Source organism: Neodiprion virginianus, chromosome 3 (assembly GCF_021901495.1).
Source record: "Neodiprion virginianus isolate iyNeoVirg1 chromosome 3, iyNeoVirg1.1, whole genome shotgun sequence".
NCBI lineage: Eukaryota > Metazoa > Arthropoda > Insecta > Hymenoptera > Diprionidae > Neodiprion > Neodiprion virginianus.
Genome location: NC_060879.1, coordinates 39,870,438 through 39,892,080, shown reverse-complemented (window position 1 = coordinate 39,892,080; position 21,643 = coordinate 39,870,438). Strand labels below are relative to the sequence as shown.

Here is a 21,643-nt window from a genome sequence, read left to right as displayed (position 1 = left end):
AAGGTTCGAGGCTTGGGAGCGTGATATAACGAATTAAATTCGTATATAACGAATGAAAGCCACAAGGCTCGTTGAAATTATTCAAAATTTGATTGAATGCACGAAGTAGGAGGTGGAGGTGGAAGAAGAAGAAGACGAGGAGGGGAAGGTTACCGAGCCGTTAGCAAAATTCCTCCTCGTATTTACCATAATGTAATCAACCCCTTGTCAATTAATACAACTCTAAATAACCTCGAAAGGGTACCGCTTTAATTATCGCCGTCGTAGGGAGGGGAAATTAATTCGTTCCGAAGTTAATTCCCCAAATAGTGAATACCGCTGACCGACAATCCTTCGTATAATATTGCGCCATGTATATCCATCCGCGGAATACTCGACTATTCAGATTATACTCCACTCGGTCTATCTTCATCTCCCCGGAACTTGACGTTGAATCGATTATCTCCAGCTTTCAGTTAAATTACACGGATTATAATATCCACTCACGGTTATGAAGCGACGCGATTCGACAGACTCGAGGAAAATTCTCCCGGAACGTTTCGATATGTGCCAATATGGACGTAATATATTTTCTGCAAACCAGTCTGACTTTCGTTGAAGGCCGAGGTTTAAAATCATACCTATTTTTGGAAGTGGTTTTTAAAGAAAACGAAAATACTCGGAGCAATTTGAGTTTGAGGGCTTTACTATTTATAGTTTCAAGAAGGTTTCAGAATTTTTTCATTGAAATTAATCACAAAATGGCATTTTTGAACTTGAAATTTTAACCCAACCTCCAGAACTTATTTATCGATTCCACCTCGTGGCTAGATTTTTGATTTTCAATCCCAACATTTTTTTATAAACTCTTTGTCCATAATCGGACACGTTTAACTTCTAAAAATAGGTACCCACCCTTTCAGAAACCGCGACCTATAATTTGAGGTTTGAAAATTTGCGTTTTTTTCACAGCATATCCCGGACTTCAACTGCTCGACATTACGTATGACAACTTATTTTTCCGATCCGCGTAAGCTCGCATCGCAACAAGGATCTGAGGGGACGTGGATTGCAGCGGGGTTCAATCGGAGAAGAGCAATCAGTCCAGTCGCAGATAACCTCGTCACACCGAGTATACTCCAAAATTCGTCGAATCGCCGTTTCGCAAACACGGACGCAGCTTGATTCCACGGACTGTAACATGCATCGGTTATACCGTTGGACGTGTTGCGAAGCTTACAGTCGCGGGAAGTTGTTTGATCCGAGGAATAGAGCAGCCGGCTTTGTGAGCTCCGTGAATTTGGACCTGGCTAATCAGTGGGAACCGAAAGCCGGCTTCGTTGGCACCCGAAATTTCCCATTTTCCCATTTCCCGTTTCCCGCGTCTCGATTTTGGATTAAACTTCCGCGGCCCGATTCTCACCTCTCGAGATTTAACTTCTGCATCACGGTTAAAAATCTGAAAAATTTTTGACACCTACGCAATCTTTTTATTAGCACGAACCGAGACGCGGAACAAAATTGCTAACCGACGGTCATACATATATGCGTTCAATTTTAAATCCTTCAACCTTCGGCACCCCGCAAGCTCGATGCTCAGCGGTTATTTTTTAATCAATGAAACCAGCTCCGGTGTTTTTCACCACCGCAGACGCGTCCGCCGATTGATAAATCCACGCTGCGTGCACACCGGGTAGAAACTGACCATTGGTCATGTCACGCGGTGATGCGTTTCCGCTGCATTTCTCTAACTCTTCTCTGTTAGGTTGGATTTTTGTGTTTTATTTTATTTATTTATTTATTTTGTTTTTTTTTTTTCATTTCATTTTCCTCTTTCTCCTTTTTGTTCCACACAATATTTTTCCACGACATTCAGTTGCATCAACGCAAAACTGCGGTTGTCGTCATTGAAATGTCGACAAATGTTTCTATATTTAATTAACACGCGATTGGAGCGTAATTTTAAACAGAAAAGATCAAATACTTTCGAATTTGTAGGTCACTCCGATGATCAGATTAGATTAGGTTAGGTTAGGTTTGGTTCCGAGCATAACAATTGTACGTTGTCTTGATCCTGAGATAAATCGAACGCGTCTACCATGTTTTGGAATGCATAAACCTGTTCGCGGTATGAATTATACGAGGGGGTTGAAAATGCAAGGGTGGTAAGTCAGTTTGACCTAATTTTTTTTTTTTAAGCCAAAGGAATTTGCATTTGAAATTACTAGTAATTCTGCCTCGTTCCGTATCTGAACAACGGTTAAAAATTACTTTTCCTAAAGCATTGAGTTAATATCGAATACCACGTATTACATTGATAAGCCAAAATGAATCACCAAGGTCCTAAATACCTTACACCAGCGCTTGGATTTTTAACCCTTCATATATCGATTGTGTGTACCCTAATTTGCGAGTACAAACCGAAGTAAAAAAAATAAAATAAAGACTCCACCCACACTCGGACATCTCGAATAAATGCTGCGTGCAAGCTATCATAAACGGGGTGTCGAATTTCGGCAAGGCATAGTCGCGATAAACCTTGAAATTTAGACCGCAGGGCGAAGGTTTAGGTGTGGAGGTAAGCTATCGTCGTTCGAAGCTGCGTTACGAGCTTTCATATTCGTAATAATAATGTTTATATATCGGTACGCATCGTGCGTCGACGGCGGGGAACGGGGGTTCATACGTGCCTGGTGTGACGAAAAGTATGACGCCGAGAACCAGAGCTTGCGCCACCATTTCAAAGAGCCAACGAAAGCTCCAGTTCCCCCGCAGCTGACAGCGCCTCCTGATATTATCATCGGCATCTCGTTGGTCTTCGGTTGTCAGCCGCCGCTGACGATAGTCGGCAGCAGCTCCCAGCCTCACTTTTCCAGGGATCACGTTGTCCTCATCCTGCCGCTCCTTGTACCGACGTCTGCATGATCCTAGACACGTCGGCTGGCCCGAAGATAGACTCGGGTTTTTCGCCAGTTCCGTCCTGCTGCAAGGAAGAGAAGAAAAATATCGTTCATCCCAATACCAAAACAAAAATCGATCAAATTCAACGGCTATTCAATCGTTACATTTTGTGTACTTGGACAAAACGGTCCAGAAATAATAACCAGCAAAAAAATAACGCGTATGTGAAATTTAATTTGCTGTCAGGGGTTATTTTTGTTCGGTTAGCATTTGTCGCGCGTTGTTTATGCAAGTTTATTTTTCCATGGGTTATTTTTACACAAGTAATTAAGGTCAGGCACCACAATTTTCGCCGATCATTTTTTAAAACGAATACAATGAGGCATGCTGTACTTTCTCATTCGTTGAAAATACGTCCCTTTTCCCACGTGGATAGTAACAATAACGAAGCTTGCAAAATTCTATACAAAAGTTGTACGGTGAAATTCCGTTTGAAAGCAACCTGTCATTATTCGTACGTGAGCAGGTGAATTTTTACGCAACACGATATCAACGACAATTAAAATATCAGTTAAATATAGAAAGCATTTCGATTCGAAAATTCGATGAAATCAAGATCGAAAAAAAAAAGCTTTGGGTGTTTGACAAAAAAGAAAGTACCGTCAATTGCTGTATAGTTATTAAAAATTTATCGAGACGAACAGAAATCCAAGCTGAACATGGAGGCTTGAACCGTGTGCGAAATCTTTTGTGCTGCCTCAATTTGATCGAATATATTTATTCCGCAATTTTCTCGCTCTTAAAATGAGCAGTCTGTACAATTTGTATTATACTTTGTATTATATATGCGTTGGCATCACGCGAATCGTGCCGGCATTCTCAGTACGAACGCAACACAAAAGAACATCCATATAGAAGCGATGATGATCGTCGATCGGATAAAGACCGGTGATTTATGTAGGAGTCCGGACGGCACAGCCCTTGGCTCGAAATTACAACGCTCAGGTAAGTATACAGCGATAAATTAAACCCCAAGTTCGCATTCGGAAAGGAAAAAACAAGTCGCCTGTACAGTTCATTCAAGCTGCATCTCGATCCTTCGATCTCGCGTTATTTATAATCCGGACGTGCGTTTGACGATGAAAAAATTTATGAAAGATTTGAAAATTTCTACGCGATTTTTAATCACTTTCACAAGTTTCTACTGCCGAATTAATCGATCCAAGTTCTTCACCGCTCGTCAGTCAATTGCTTTTCTCCCTAATTATCTCACCTGTCCTTCTCGCTGCACCCTCGAGCATACTCGTCAATTTTGCGGGGATCATTCACTAGCAGATTAGGCGAAGATATTCGCCGGTCGCAGGATTTTTGGGACAGCCGTCGCCGGAGTTCCGTGGCTTGTGGCCCTCCTCCGACCCCCATTCCCCCGCTCCCATAGTATCTGGGGATATAAAAAGACGGGAATCAAGCGTGAGGATGCCGTCGATCGTCAAAAAGCAGGATTCAAAGTTGAAGGAAAACTAGATGAGAAAGAGAAAACGATCAAAACGGCTCGCGAAAATCAACGCTTGTGTAAATTTTTTCGCGCAGTGTATAAATTTCCGCCAATGTTCAACTCGTATTTTTAACCCTTCCGAAACAGTGTCTTCGGTGAACTTTGACCCGGTCAATCTTATCGTTGAACTTTCAAGCGCGGATATCACCCGCGACGAAGAATCGTCTTTTTTCCTAGGCTGTCACTGAAAATAGGGGTGATCGTGGAGTAAATCAAGATGTCAAAACTCACCCCCGCTGTTCCGCCACCACTACCTCTGCCGCCTCGTCAACCCCCGGCACCGACCTAGGTCGCCCTGTTCAGTGGCTGATCCGCACCGCGTTTCCAGAATAATTCAAGAGGCGTCTTGATTCTGGGTAGCCGAAAGCCTCACCTGCAATACAATGATTAAAATTAAGATTTTCAGAGCGGCCTTTAAGCACAGCGTCACATCTAGATTACTGCCGAGAAGTACAGGTGACAAAAAAAAAAAAAGCGTCGAGGGAGATAATTTTCTATTCGTCGTTTTGTTTATTTTATTCATCGCGTGGTATGCATATGTATACGTGTATATATACATATATATGTATATGTGTGGGTATACACACGGAATTGACCGTACCGAACGAGGCGGTGATTAACGCCTCGATTTGGCTTGTGTACATTCATTTCGAACGTTCGTTAAGCGCGGAGGGTTAAAATCCCTAACGAGCGATATTCTATATCGTATCTGCGTGACCTGTTGAAGGTAATTGATACGACGCAACTGCCTCGCGCCATTTTGTCTAGTCTCGATTCCTGACACTGGGATTCTGAAAAAAAAAACAAATGAGAAAAAAAAAAAAATGTTGTCCAGGCGCGAAAAAGTACAGGATGCAAAGTAATGAAATATTGTAATGTAGTAGAATGAAGATCAAGTTATTTCACTACTCTTTTCAGAGACTTGATAATTTTTTTTTCAACCGAATCTGTACAGTATGGAATTTCACTCATCGCGTATAATCGAAGATTTCAGACAGTGAAAAAATCACTTCCCACCAGACACTTCGAATTGAATTAAGATCGCTACGACGGTATCGGTATATCCGGTACGATTCCGCCCGTCACTCTCTGAAGTAATAAAAAATTTCTCCCCCCATTTCTCGCAGTATCATCGATACAACTGATTGACAGTATCCGGAGTGAAGTTAGCGCGCCAAAGTATTTACAGACATGTAACCGACTATTCTAATTCGTGGAAAGATCGAACGAGCATCGAATATACCCGGTGAAAAATTTTCATCAGCACTTCATCTCTACAGGAATATACGAACCGTGTGACAAAAAGCCTCGGGGTGAAAAAAGTCCCATCGTAACAAAGAACGCTGCAATTTTATCCCCGTAAACCGCACGGCGGGTGAAAAAGGAAGAACCGGGATTCGGCGCGGGGGAAGAACGTCGAATCGGGGGTCACCGCCCATTTTGTTGATACAATTCACCCCCGTCCTGCAGGACCTGCAACGCCGACGGGACAACGACGTGCGAAGGCTTAAACCGAGTCCCAACCGAATCCCACCGGCTCGGTGCTAATAACCGGGTAACAGGGAGACGAGCTATGACAGGTGGTGTCATAGCGCCAGCCAGAGCTGAGATAGCGGGGTGCAATTGCCCGGACGACGTGCGTGTCACGGTGGCATACCCTCCCCCTTCAACCCCCTTCAACCCCCTTCATCCCCCGTCTCCGATCAGCCGCGTAGTCGCGGTCTCCCGTATTCTACGCCCCCTTTTTCCCCCCCGCACGGCATATATTGGCGAACAAGGCACAATCTATCCGGACAGATTTGCTCGGAACGTGATCAATTATTAAAAAGAGAGTTTAGGGTCAGAGGGGGGGATGAGGAAGGAAAGAAAAAGAAAAAAGAAACAAGGGTTAATAACGCAACGACAAAAGGAGTGGAGGGATGATCTGTCTTTTTTTTTTTTTGTCTTCTAATTATAAGAAGATTTTTATAATCAACGAAAATTTTGGTTATAATTTTTCATCGCGATTTATACTCTAGAAAATATATTATTCACCCAACCTTAACCTTGTAGCTTAACCCTTACGGCCACAAATTTTTTAACTCATACTTTTGCCCGAATTTTGTTACTCTTGGGTTTTTGGAGCTATACGAAGTGAAGAAGATCGTTTGATGAAACTGTGAAAATGCTAGGACGTGGAAATTTTTGAGGCAGGACGCTGAGCGTCTCACTGTGACTGAAAGGGTTAAACCTTGCAGATGTTATTATTTGAATGAACAATTTTTGAGTAACGGAATACTTTACATTTAAATATAGGAATCATTCTCTCGTGAGAAATTGATTTGATAATTACATTATTAGGCCTGGGAATTGAGGAAAATAAAATTGCACGCTTATTGCTCGACAGAAAATTTTAAGAAAATAAGAAAAATGGAATAGAATAACTTTCGTTAATCCGTGACCTTTCTAACTGCGAAATTCGAGTGCCGGATTTGTGTGCCAGCATCGGCAACGACATTGAGAAACCTGGCCACCTCTGGCCTAGAAATTTCCGCTCCTTGAGCCGTTGCCTGTACATTGTTAGAGGAATACTACCGTTACTCTATACCGAATGATAAATTGCACGGAGAGCTTGCAAATACCCTTTTCATATCGAATCTGTCGAAGGTCCATAAAAGAATGAGCCGTGATCTACAGTGCGGTGGGGTGAGTTGATCGATATCGAAGCGATGCGGAAGAATCGGCGATCTTGCAGACATTCCTACATTGTTACATTATATCGGGCATATTATATATTATTCCCTGTGTTGGAGAAAACCATCTAAGTATAAAATCAAGCATAAACACTTTTCTGCCTGTCATTTGTAAAAAATCTGGAATTAAAAATTCATAGAAAAATATTGGTTTCATTTTTCGATAAAAATATAGAAAATCATGAAACAGATACGAAGCTTTTATACATTGAGAGATACTTTGAATTTCATCCCAAACGATATGTAAAAAGATTTGACGTACAGCTTATTACGTATCTTGCAGGGAGTGTGAAAAATTGGTACAAAAATCCTGAGGATATTTTTATACCGAAAACCGGAATAACCGTTAATGATGTTAGTCACGACAGGGCAGCGCGGGCTAATTAGTCATAGTTTGAAAGCTGTACATCCCGGCCGGTGACGTCATTTGTTGGTATATCTCACGGGGATCGAAGGGATGCGTCCATCACTCAACGTATTGACGGGTATCTCACCCCCGGCTGTTTGGCTCGATCCATCGCGTTGTTGCGTGGCCGAGTGCTGCCGGATAAAGGGTGAAGAGTTGTGGGTGAGTCGGCCGGTTTATTAGTTGTGCAGGAGAAAAATGACTGCAGAAAAACTCCGGAGCGCCAGCCATCCGGCCATCGGAGTTCGGCGCGTTACGAATAATATCGGAAACCGGAAACAAGGGATGATTTTCACCAGGTTCGGCCCGCGGTGAAAATTATCCCGGGATTGCGGGAAAAACGAGAAATTCACTGAGGCGGAAATCGCTCACCGAGGAGCCGCGTGGTGTGAAGAGATTTGAAAAATCTCCGCCGCAACGGGGGAAGGGAAGCTCCGTGTAAGGAGGGGATTACTATGCAAACTGGGCAATTTTTTTCTCAAGGGCTGTTGGTATGCAACACGTGACGTTCCATCCGGTCGGGCGCTTAAACGTAACGCGAATCACGCGCTCCGGTCGAGAAGCCGAAACAGAGGCGCGAGGGAAATTCGGAGCTGGTGAACGAATCGGAAGCGAGAGAAAAATGTCCGGCGAACTAATTGCGACGGTGTTGCAGCCCGACGACTCAATTACACGCAGCGAGCTTACTGCTCGTCGGAATTGCAAACGCACGCTTGCAAAATTCACGGCCCAGTGGCCTATTTATTAAACAGCAATTTTGTGGGACGCACGTTCTGACCCCTGACCTTACAGCGATACCCGGTTTCGGGTAGGCTGGCAGAAACTCTCTGGACAGGGCAACAACTGTTTGAATAAGTGAATACCGTGAAATACGTAGAGTCGGTTGCCGGAATACCGCATCGCGAAATTTTCTCAGAGTAAAAAAATATTTAAAACTTGAAACCTTTGAAACAGTCAAAACTTTAACAAGAATGTATCGAGCTGGTGGAAAAGCAAAGCGATTTGATACTTTGGGTCGAAATTCGCGGTTACCAGTTTCGCCTGTTCATCTTTTATCTTACTTTTGGTTACGTTTCGTCCTGACTTGGAGTCCGTTTGCCGTTGTCAAGGACAATTAGCGAAGGCGGCTCCTCGTCGCGTCGGTAATTTCCTCTGCAGGCGAAGAAAATTCTTCCTCTTATTTCGCAATTCAGATCTTGGGGATAACAATGCGCAGACAGAGGTGGCTGGTGTAACACAGGCCGAGATGCGGAGTGATGGGGAAAAAAAAAAAAAGAAATTATTTTTAGGGTGAGCGGGGAGAAACCGGGGAACGCTTTCGTCGAAGTTGATTTAAATCAAAGTTGCCGTAAACTTGGAATAAAATCATAATTTGAACGAAGCTTTCAGACTGGCCAAGAACCTCGGGAAACTTTTTTAATTTCATCCCAACTAGACAAAGTTTATACATATATATATATACATATATACATATATATACATATATATATATATATATATATACATATATTCGTATTACAGCGAGCTAATGAATTCGACGTGCAGGCAGCCGGCCAGGTATTATAAGGCGTACCGAGAAGTTGAACCTTTAAGCGTCGATCGTTTTGTTCCGAAACCGTACTTGCAAATATTGTTACCCTGCATAGAACGACAGCGAACGATTCACGGGGCGAAAATAGGAGAAATAGACGAATCCTTGTAGAGGTGTACGAGGATAAGCCGAGGCCGAGAAGTTCAACGTTAACCAATCGAGCGGAATAAATCTTTCCTGCAGACTCGTCAGTGCAAACAGAAACAAGCCACCGCGTCCCTCCGGAGCAGAAAGGGTCCGATTCGAGACGCGTGACATTTTACGGTGGGTGAAAATTTATAACCTCGATTAAACGGTCGAGATATCTTTCATTGTCGGGCGGCGTTTGCAAAACACGCTCGGAGCTCTCGGGAGTAGATTGTCGAAACGGTGTTGCGGGGTGAGAAGGGGGCGAGGCTTGGAAAATAAAAACAGAAAGAGGAGGGAGCCAAGTCCCGATGCTATCTCGGAGTGGACGGTTCGGATGGACAGTCGACGAATCGCGAAAAGATCATTTTTTCCTCACGATGAGGTGATTCCGCTCTTTCCTCACCCTTTTGCCGTCCCTCCCTGTGCGCTATCGATCGGGGGATCTTAACTGCGTCCTGCACCAAAGGCCTAAGAGATCCTGGAACAACGAGTGGCCGGCCAATTCGCCGGAGAGGTGATAAAAAAATTCAACCCTCTATGAAATCGGGCGTCGCGTCGATCGCGATCGGCGTAAGAAGAATTTAGAACGGATGCAATCACCGAGGTCTTGCGAGTTTGTCCGGAAGGATGAAAGAAAAAAGGGTAGAACGTTGCTAGCGGAGAAAGCAAATACGTCACCGCGGAGACAGGGACACACGTATGGCACACGTGCGAGGAGGATATAAATTTACTCGGAAAAAACGGCGAAAGGGAGGAAAGCAATAATGTGTCCCGATACACAGCCGGCAAAAAGGACAAGACAGTTGTCTGTCTCCCAAAAAAGGATAACGTCGGAGAGAAGTGGGCTGCGCGAAAGCTTGTCCCAGGATCACATCGAGTATAAACGCAGCGGTTGCAGAAGTAGCGACTATTTCCGTGCCGGAAATTGTATTTCAGGATCAGAATCCGCGTGTAGAAATAGGCGGGGGCTGTCATTCGACAGACGGAGACGTCGCGTCGGAACGGAAGGAGAAGAGACGGTCCTGTCCGTTGCTGGTTGGGTACCTAAGTTTATTCGTCAGTCTTCTCATGAGCTTCGAGGAAATTTTCACCTCCGGTTATTGCGAAACAGGAGCTCGAACGATCCTCAAGAACTATTTTCCCCCGTCCATTCGGCCGAGGCACAAAGTCGGAGCGTTCAAAGTGCACTCTTTCCGATTTCCGGCACCACTCATTCGATTCACTAGATGAACTCTTCGGCAAAGGTTGAGTTGAGCTTTTGTCGAAGCGCAGATAGGTAGAGATAGAAAGTGGGATCAATTATATAGAGACGAAAAACGACGGTGCGTTTGCTCGAGTTGCACGTCGACATTGGAAAGGGATGCTTTTGCACGGTTTCACCGAGAACGTTACTCCAGTCCATTTTCCTCCAAACCTTAACGAGTGAACTGCGCTACTGATCGGCCAGGGAAATGACACGAAGGTGGAAAGTTGGGTGCATGTCCTTGTTGGTCCTGGTCTACTGTCATATACAGTGTCCTCGATGCGGGAGTGTAAAGCAGGGTCACATCGACTCGGAGTAGCTGTACTCGTAAAATGTGGAGGGACTCCATTCACCGCGGCTTTTCCTCTTCGAGGCTGCATCCCGAGGCACACACACACCAGTTTCGGAACAGCTCGAGAATTATCTCGAGCGGAGTTGGCTCCTCGGGACAATGGGGAGACATATGGGAACCCGTGTGTACCTTCATATTTACTTGCTTTACATAGATAAACTCGAAATTATTAGACGTCGCAGGTTAGTTAGGCATCCATTTGTCCACACAATGGTACGTTATAGGGGCTCCACCCATTACCACTTTCGTCAACTGAATCCGAACTGAATAATGCAGTCGAATAAACCGTTGAATTCACCGACCGCGCTGCTACCCTGCAAACATGCATCCATATGCTCGAATTTCTCTAACGAACTGTTTGCCGAAAGATAGACGCACGCTACTGTACGCAAACCCTGTATAAGGGACTCCGGTCATTTATTGACCTCGTGGATGATGAACCCCGATTTAGGATTTTGTGGATGCGGTAAATCCAGCGAATTTTAGGCGAAATGTCAACGATGATATAATTGGTTATCGAAATTTAATGGGAATCATTTTTAGTAGTCTGGGTTGAAAGTTCGAACCTAAATAACCCCCGAGACATTTGGATAATTGTGTACTCAAGGTTCGCGAGCATCGTTTCCTCTTCTCAAATAACTCGGATGTAGTTGCATTGTAGGAAAAAAGATTGCAGAAGCTGAAGAAGAACGGCGGGGAAAGGATTATATGAAATTGTCTTGTTGAACTCATCGTTGATACTTGGGGTTGGATAGTTTCTTGGAATCCTGTTACCGTCCCGAGTTAAGGAGTAGAGCGAGTCAGGTTAAACTGTAATAAAGCTTGCTACCGGATTTCCGAACTTTCCCAAGCACCTCCGGTTCGATCTTATTCTCTAATTACGGGGCAGATCGATCGATGGAAACGGTTTTTATTTCGCTCCTCTGCCCCACCTGAAACTTTCAACGATTATACCCTAAGAGGATTTCCCTTACTGCCTCACTTCCTACCGTCCATGCAAATGTAATTTTCCTCAAGTATATGTACTCGTATATAGACAATACATAGGTATATACCTATATAATAGATGTACACGAGCGATTGTGAGCATTGCAAAAGAATTCGAGTAATCAGTTAAACTCGCATACATTTTCATCCGTTGTTATGAAAAATATGCAAAATTTTCAGAGGTCAAGAGACGGAAGAACTTGACGATCATTTTGGCTGAAAATCGTAAAGAGTGACTAGCGGTGATCAGAATGTTTCTACTTATAGGTACAGACATCAAGTTGCGAGGTAATCTGGTAAATCAAAAAGACGAGGCCTGAATCTCGTCCGGAAAGAGTGGCAAAAATGGCCGAGTAATTCCAGAGTGCAAGTTATGTATATGATCCAGCAAACTTCATTATTCACTGGGTTGTATGACATTTATTTTCACCTTTGTTTCTTGTATTTCTCACCACCACCCGGCGCGTTTTCGCTAAGTCGAGTAAGAACATTTGTGCTAATTTAGGTATTTGAAATGAGAATTTTTCTTCTTTCTCCATTTTCTCTCATTGTTTTCCACATCGCGAACCGGCGAGAGAAAAAGCAATAAAACTGAGAAGCACTCCCTAATTAAATTTACCCTCATTAGAGTCCATGCTTTTCTTAATTATTTCCATTCTTCACCAAACCTAGGGCGGCTTTTCAGACACACGAACGAGGCAATAGCATAACGGTATAAAACTCGACTCGCGATACCTCCGGGCGCAAATTGTTTAAATTTTTCGAATTTGCACCCCGAGCGGCGGCAGCTGCACAGGCATTTTCATCGGCGCTGCAGCAATTACCGGACGAGAAAGGGGGCTGCAGGCAGCTGCAACAGAAACGCAGAGCAAACAGCTGAACTTGAAGAACAGATTGTCCACTTGACCTCTCCTCGACGCAGAATGCCCGGAGGAATAATGCAAACTTTGAAGACGTGCCTCTTCTGTCTTCCTCTTCGTCGAGAATACAGAGACAGACGCATCCGCGCTGTTTAAGCACTCGAACTTGTTACACGCCCGTCCACAAGTCCTAGTGTCTCCAAGACGAGGAGCGTAGAAAACTCGAGACGCTTTTGTACGCCTTTAAAGCTCGCCACTTCGTCCGCCTCTCCGCTTGCTCACGGGCACGAGACTGCCGACCCTGACATGCGGCGAACCTTGCTGTCGAGGCTGGCTTCCGGAACCGGAAATTCATCGGAGGCGGCACTTGAGCCTGAAGCCGATATTTGCATACGGTGCACGTATGTGGTTCGGTTTCACAGGTGGATATTCTCGAGTGAGGACGCGCGCTGTGAACCTGTTTGCGTACCATCGCGTCAGGTGTCCTCTGAACAATTTGTAGCGAAGAGAAGAGATCAATGAGAACCGTCGCCCCGGAGAATGATGGAACTGTTTGCCGAAGCAATATTTATCGTTCGCTCTCTTCGTTTTACAAGACTTCGTTTCATTTTCCTCAGTTTATACTTGAACCGAATTATCCACGGCAGTCGGTCCACAAACCAACGGAGCAAACATATTCTCGTTTCTAGAACGGAATCGATCCTCGGAGTTCTCTTATCCTCGTTCCTATCGATCCGGATGATTTTCCTTTACTCTCAAGTCGCGGTTCCCGCTGTCGATTCAGTTTCACGAGTGAAATACCACGGGATGTAATATTTGTCGAAGCAATTGTTGCCACTGGAGGCATGATCAGGTTCGGAGTTGTTCGTTGGAAAATGAGGGAAAAATTCACCCGGAAGAACCCCCGAAACGGCGAATGACGAGGACTGAATGAAGATTCCGGAGGGGAGGGCGAAGTTCGAGGTGGATCCCAATTGAGAGGATCGCTGGTTCGCGTGTCCGCGGGTCGTCCTGGCGGTTTGGGTCGCTTGGAGGTCCGCAGGATCCGAGCGAAATCAGGTATTCTCCGGGCGCAGGCCACGCCCGGAATAGATTTTGGCCCTCGGTGAAAACCCATTGAACATGCCGGAGGATCTTTGGTCTGCGGAGACGTGACGTTTGCGAAGGGAATCATTTGACCGGCTCGTTAATCAGCCGTTTACGCGACTCGACTTGAATTCCTTTAATATTTGCTAACCGGGACGGAGTCGAAGCGAGGTCTGAGTGACGGAATGATCGACTGCCGCGCCAACTCTCGGGGTGCCTATTCGGCGTCGAGGCGTTTCCTTTGGAGATCAATTTCAGATATAGTTGCGGGGATTAGTGACGGGGTTGACGTCGGGCGATGTATTATAACCCCGCGGGTGCCGAGCGACGTTGGGATCGGAAACGCCGCGACGCCGCGCCGTTGACGTGGGTAAATTTTCAACAATTCTCACGGCGTTTTGCAACCGGCGAAGGAAATCGGCCTCTCGATCACTTTCATCGCCGACTTAGGAAAGAAGAGGAACTTGAACCCTGCCGCGCGTACGCGAGAGGGTTAATCATTCCGAAGAAAAGCTCTGCTCTCAATTCTCAAATCCAAGGGCAAAGTGGTTCGAACGGCACTATTCACATCCCTCCAGTTATTTTCGAAAGTAGAAACATACCTACGATCAACTGGATCGACACGAAACTTGCTTAGTTGGTATACAGCTGCCAGGAAACTGTTCACCGAGTGGTTAACCGTTCTTGAAGTCAGGTATATACTCGGCGTGAAGTCCTTTGCTACTGCAGCTTAAGGTCGTGTGACATCTAAAGTCAAGTCAGGTTGAGTCATTTGAAGTTAGCTAAACTTATCAGGCTTCAACGAAACCTATTTGAAGTTATGTAAAGGTAACTCGTCGGTACAAATTATTTGAAGCTGCGCGTCTTTTAAAGACGGCAAAACGATCACTTCAAAACCACGTAAAGTTGTCTGGATTATTTCACTCTCAAGATTTATTTCCGAGTAGGATCCAACCGATACCCTCGATCAGGTACATACGTAAGTACCTTTTTGTGCTTTTGAAGCAAAGTGCATGTTGGACGGTATCATATTTGAACTGTTATTTCCTTGGAACGGTGACGCGTTCAGGGATCGTCGGAACACGGCGAGTGCAAAACCGGGAACAATGATCACGTCGTAAAGTATGAGTTAACGTCAGGCGTTGGGAAGTAGGTAGAGAAACACGTATAAGGTACCAGAGGAATATGTACGCCTCTCGAGTAACGTGGAGGGACAAGTTGTGTGCTCGTAAGAGTTAACGACAGCAATCGTTACCGGAATTATCAACAACAATACAATCTCGTATACCTGCCGGTGAACGGGGACCGGAGTAGTCGCATATTCCGGGATTTGCGTAGCGGAACTTAAGTCTGATTACTCGAACCACGCGACTCTCTTATTCCGCAGGCAACTCGATTACGGGTACCCGGGGCTGTAATTTCACAATCCATATTTCACCGGTCGCGGTGCGGGAAATCACGACTCTGGTAAACAGTACCTTCGAGTGAACCAGCGAGGGGAATTGCACGGTACCGAAGGTTTAAAACCCTCGTTCTCGTTGTGCTGGAATCGTGTTTCAGGTGTAGACGTTGAATGAACGGGGAGATAATCTGAGAGCGGAGGATCGGAGGTCGGCTTGACTCGAGAAAATTGCGGTCAACGACGTGTGAGGCAGAGACTGGGTGCCATTGGGAATGAAATGAAACTGGCATAGGAACGAGGACGAGCTACGTCGGGCTTTGGCTTACCCAAAGCCCATTAGTTCTTATTCCGTAAGTTCAGGGCAACACCCTATTTTTACCGAAGCTATTATCGAGTTAGCGAAAAAGCAATTTGCAAAATATGGGTATACTTTGTCCCTCAGCAGCCGGGACGAGATATTGGCTTCGAAAAACGGATTTTTCCCTTTGATCGTTCCGTTCCTTCCTCATCGCTTCACCGCAATCCGACGCAAGTGCAAAGTAACAGCGAGACACAAAGCGGGGGACCCGAAGCCGGGAAAAGGAAGAGAGAGGCAAAGACAGGAAAAAGAGAGATATGCTCATTAAGCAGTGGAAAACGGAAGGCGTACTCGCCTCTGCAAAAACCACGGCTCATCATGTGGTTCGAGTAAAGTCTGGGCTGGTTCACCGACAATTTCCGACGAGTAATTACTAACGATAAACAATTTCAACATCTCTCCTTGAACGAAACCTGACAAAATTTTGGCCTGCTTTGATCGGATGATGATCAGGAAACGCGGAGGATCAACTTGCGTTCAGTACGTATCGATTATTGTCAGGGTATCACTGTGAAGACAGGCACTCTTTACTTTACTACTTTACCACGGAGACTTAACTCTTACACTTTGTGACAACATTTTCAAGTGCCCACAGTGAAGTGACGATGTAATTTTACAATCCATGTGACGTATTTCTGCAAAGGTGAACAGTTTTAAGCATGGTTTCGAGAAGGACGATTGCGATGTAACGAGGTATCGGAGGGCACGTGCCTCCGTTCGTTTGATAAGGGAAAAGGGTGTTTAATGGAAACTGAAAATTAAATCAAGTCCGCAAGGCTTGCCAAGCTTGCGAGGAACATAAATAAAAACGGGCTCTAGACTTCATTGGTCTCTCAACTTTGAGTTTCCTGCAAGCCCTTGATGTCTACGCGAGGTTAATAAATATGTATTATCAATATCTCCGTTGCATATGTATGCGACCTAGAAATATTTCTCCTTTGGTGTTAATGCCCAACCGGGGCAGGAAGGGAGGTGGAACATTTTTAGCCGGCAAAGTTAGCATAAATTTCACTCCTCCACGCGAGTGGACGTTGGACAACCGGAAACTGAATACCGAATGACCTCGACATAACGAGGGACTCGAGTCGGACTGAAGTGACCGACTGAAGTCGGGACTGCAAGAGGGTGCGACCTACTCGACAATTGCAATCCTAATCCGCAGACGGCACTCCGCCATTATAAATTCATAGCTAATACCAGTTCCGCCAATTCAGTCTAAATCCACCGCATGCAACTACGAAGAGGGTGGAACTGAAGTTTAACGATCTTCTCGATCGATGGATTTCCAATCGATCCTCGTTTTCGAGAAACCTGCAGACTTCGGCCACGGTTTTGCAGATCAGTGCTTAAAGCATGAGTCCTGTCATTGAATTAGATGAAATGAATTGGTCATTTGTCAGTCAGTCACGCCGAGGCTTGATTGTTTTCACCTTGGGAACAGTTACGATTTCATCTTCTCGCGCCTGGCTATTGACTGAAGGCCGAAGTGAATAGCGAATTATGCTATTTAAGGTAACTGCGCGGGGCTTGCAAGCTCCCCGTTCTTTTGCGCAACCCAACCAAATCTAGGATGAGATCTGCCATGCGGTGCAGCGTGCTGCACCAGCATGCACCAGCATGAGGAGTGGATCACGCCTGGAGTATCACGCGGGCTTATTTACACCGGGTGGAAAACGTTTGGGGAGTGAAATTGTAAGGGTGAAAAATAATGAACTGTAAATATGGTCTTCGGCAACTAACCTGCGGATATTATCTTGTTCTTGGAAAGTTGTGCGGATCTCGTTTCCGGTTGGGTGTGGTTTCTTACCGCGGGTGGGGCTACGATCAGCGATCAGGATTAAGGAGTTTGGATTTGGTTGGGCTCGGGAGGGTTCCGGGAGGGATCCAGGGACTGGGATGTATGGAACAGGGACAAGGGAACACCTAAGCGAGGTCCTGCCTTCGCTAGGACATTTTTTTCCTCGGTTATTTCAGCTTCCGTTTGCGCTCATTCTTCCACCTCGGTATATTCACCGCACAAAGATTTGTTCGACTATTTTAGCGTGTTGTTTCGCGCTCTTTCTATTTCGAATGACATAGTTTGTGGAATCACGAAGCACAGAACGAAGCAACGGAAGGACACGGTATGACTTTCAGTTCGAAATACTCGACGATATCTTTCACTTTCAGACCTTTTTCTTTGCCGTCACTTTTGTAAAACTAAATCTAAACGCGTTGGTTGAGCTTTTACTCTCAATGCACTGTATATTGACTTTGAATCTAACTCGTGTCAGCACGAATGACACAGTTTTTCATGCGGCACACTTCACTCGACAGTTTCTGAGTTTCAATATCGTTTCACAGTCAAGTGACGACTGCGTTTATTGCTCTTGACAGATGTGTGCAGACCGTGCCAATGAATGTTCAATGAAATTGGATTGAAACCACCAAACCCCAACTATTCACAGTCACGGTAAAAATCACTTGTGAACAACGAGAATTTCTGGATTGTTTTTTGGCCTTGAATCGTGCACGTTCTAACGATATCTGTCACTGTGACGTATACGATAAAAAAAAAAAAAAAAAAACTGCAAGATTGAGTTCGTATTCCAACGAATCGTTTTAACCCCCGATAATTCACTGCGCCACCTTGCCAATGTCCGCTAAAATGACCCCACAACACAACTTATCCGTTATCACTTCGTTCCCCAGTTTTAATCTCACTTATTTTTTCACGAGCATTTTCTGCGTGTTGACGACACGGTCGGCGGATCAGGGCGTAGGGTGATATTCGACTTCAGGGTGATAACACGTCGAGGCAATTCGACACTACGAGATGACACGCGAGCCTCTCGGCGGCCCGGATCGCGGATATTTTTCCGGTCACTATCGGTGCAGGAAAAAACGTGACAACGATTTTCGTAAGGCCGGGCCCGCTTGTCTCGGAGCAATGCGCGGCGCCATGACAGTTTAGGGGCTGCTGCCGCTGTCGGTGGTGCTGCCGGTGCTGCCGCCGTTCCCCGACACCCCAACACCCCCGAAGACCCACAGCCCCACCAACGAAATATTGATCGGACAGAAGGGCGGCAGCCAGGAGCGTACCGAGTTCGAAAGAGGGCCCCGGGTCAAAATTCTCGTCCCAGATTCTCGAGGGTGAAGAATGAGAGACTCGCGATTTCGCTCCGCGAATCGATCCTACGAAACGGGGACGAAGGGCTGATCCGGATCGACTTTTCCGCTATGGATCGGGGGAACTGGTCGTGCAGTGGGTCCCGTTTGACGTCGCTATAAATCAAACCACACGACGTGGGAAATGAGTTTTGAATGCAGATTGTCCGGCGGGTAGGCGGGACTCGAGCCCCCAATTTACATCGGCGTTGGATTACTCTATGAATCTAAAACGTCACTGGCGGTCCAGTTCAGCATCGTTCGAACGACGATCGCGGGACGAAATGTCGCGGAATTTTAGGCGGAAATTTTGCACCCCTGCGGCGACCTCTACCCAGTGATCCAACCAGCCTGGATCGTCCGCCGCGCCGAAAAGCCTCCGTTCGTCGGAAGAGAACCCTTGCTAACTCCGTATTCAATGTAGGTACCAGTGCAAAGGACGACCGAAAAGCTCGACTCGGGAGAAACTGAAATCGAAGACGTCGTCGAAGCTTCGGTAGCTTCACTAGCCGATCGGAAGGATCATTGGCCAAGTTGGAGAACTATTGAAAAATGGCGGGGGCGGAAACGGACGTCGGTATTCCGGGCGGTCGGTTATTTTTATCATGAACCTTCGGCACGTAGCCGCGTTGAGCCCGAGCTTAATGCTGTGATTTAACTCACCCTGGACGTGCCTTGTATCTTGGCGTAGCGGCGCTTCAACCTCGCGGTGTACCTGAAACAAAAGAGACGAAACTTTATTAGTCTGAGAAACATTTGTATCGCGAGATACGGCGCGGATCGTTTATGGGAGGACTCTGATGGCCCGGAACTGAGCGAGTGTATTGAATTTCGAGGCGAAGTTGCGCGTTAATTAAGACGGGAGACTCGAGGCAAAGGAGTCACGCCCCTTTACAAGCACGCAGAATCCTTCATTAGCGAAATTTGGCCGACGGTGTAACGAGTGAAATTTTCCTTCGCAGACACGCGTAACAGCACGATATTCGTACACCGCTGTAGGTTGTCTCTACGATATACGAGACGGAAAAGACTACTTGTAAAAAATGCTTCGCGACACAGAGCGGCGGGCAAAAAATATCCTGCAATTGCACCGGGTGACGATGACACGCGTTTAAAAGATTGGATGTGCCATTGAGGGTGCTGTAAAACGGAGGAGAGACTTTAACAGCAATTGTCGAGATTACGTTCCCGACTGTCTGTATACCTATACGTATAACAACGTGTATGTACGCGTATAGCTAGACAAGTTCAGTGGAAAAGAGGGAGAGTGAATAGGCGAGAGAAGGAGATACGCGAGCTTGCGGACCTTGATACGTCCGTGACAACCTCCGCCGGGTGTCGTTTCGTTTGATATACTCGAAGCGAAGTTCGGTTATGTACGGGTGAATTTACAAGGTCAGCTAATTCAAGGCAAACCACGTTCGGAGAACTAATTTTAACTCAAGTCTGAGAGGGTTAAGACGCTGTAAACTATAAAGCGAGACGCCGAGAAGCCTTATTTTCGGCAAAAGCTTCCGAAGCGCGATAAACTCGTTCCGTGTGTTCCTCGAAAGTAAGTCAACCCTGACAGTAATCTGGATTAAAAAAATTTTATCGCCTAAAAATGTTCGCGCCAATTACTCATCAGTTGACACAGATTAGCTTCGTTCTTCGATTCACCATCTTCCAGTCAACATTGGGTCAAGGTTTTCAGTCGTCATTGAATGATAATCGGTAGGACGACGAGAGAAATGCGACTACCTGGAGTTCTCACCTCTCTCGGTTCATCGCACGGAAAACATCGGATTCTCGATTGGCTAGACGGCTTGAAACACCTCGGGATTTAAGATCTCACCGCCCGGTTGCCGCAAAGTGCAGTAAGTAATCGAGTTTAGCTTCTCCCGCTCGGAAGTCGGTGGAAATTTTCACACCCAAGATCCGTCTGAGATAGTTGCACGAGGTAAAAAGTAGGATGAAAAATCGACTATAGTTTCTCTTCCTCGATCAATTTCCCGCATCACGTTGCGCCGTAGTTTTGCCAGTGTTAAAAATTCGCAATCACGTGATCGCGCAGAGTTCTCCAAGGAGCGTGTCTCCCATTTCCTCTCTTCGGAGTCGATGGAACTCGCGAGCATCCCGGCGTCCGGTTAATTCCTTTCCCTTTCCCCATCCCCCGCTTTTCCCCTATACAGACGCATTTTCATCTCAACAGAGACACAACGCCGTGTTCCATTTCGCTACCCGAACGACAATGCTCTCTGGCAAAGAAACCACGGTCGATATACTTGTCACGGACGGGTTATGTTACGTCGAGTCGTTCACCGGGAGCTGGGAAGCGGGACGAAGAGGAGCGAGAGGCGCCAGGGTGAGGATCGCGATCCTTACCCCTTGGCATCGTTCCTTAGACCATACTCGATTCGAGTATCGGCTTTGCAGCATCCAAAGCGCGTTCGCTTGGGAGGGAAATCTGGATTGGGATGCAGTAACGAGACGCGTGCAGTAGAAAGTTGAATCCGGGAATCTGAATTGGTCAGATTTCATGGTATAACTGCGACGATGTTCATCTTGAAGACGAATAGACAGCCCTGATCCTCCGGAAATGAGCTCAAATTTTAACGAAACGTATACACATGCGGTATGATCGATCCTCGCGCGAAGAGTAATTTTAATTTGGAAATTAAACGCACCGAATCCAACGTACTCGAGTCTCTTTCCCTCGGTAAAACCCCTCCGGGATCTCGTAATGGATGCCGGTGAGGGAAGGGCTGCCCTCGTCTCCCCATCGACAATTTCGTATGCGAAAGTGTCGAGGATTCGGGTACCTCGTGACATATACATTCCCTTTCTTATTCGTAGCCGCGCCCAAAACGTTTTGCTCTGTATGTATATTGTATGAGGTATGGCGACACGATCCAACGTAAAAGAGAAACTTGTCA

At 45.9% G+C, this 21,643-nt stretch overlaps 1 protein-coding gene across 20 annotated transcripts in view; it reads right to left on the bottom strand.

The window, feature by feature from the left end:
* Nucleotides 1–21,643, bottom strand: part of LOC124300182 (protein turtle-like) — a 165,623-nt gene that overhangs the window by 39,601 nt on the left and 104,379 nt on the right. For 18 of the 20 annotated variants that reach the window (XM_046753934.1, XM_046753939.1, XM_046753943.1 and 15 more), the window contains exons 4-7: nt 19,392–19,443; nt 4,667–4,808; nt 4,154–4,321; nt 2,670–2,962 (exon numbers count right to left, since the gene is read on the bottom strand). In XM_046753934.1, the coding sequence (XP_046609890.1) occupies nt 2,670–2,962; nt 4,154–4,302 (442 nt within the window). In that variant the 5' untranslated portion in view covers nt 4,303–4,321; nt 4,667–4,808; nt 19,392–19,443. Of the gene's footprint in view, nt 1–2,669; nt 2,963–4,153; nt 4,322–4,666; nt 4,809–17,321; nt 18,509–19,391; nt 19,444–21,643 lie in introns of those variants that run through there. The other 2 variants (XM_046753937.1, XM_046753935.1) reach the window with 2 other exon arrangements.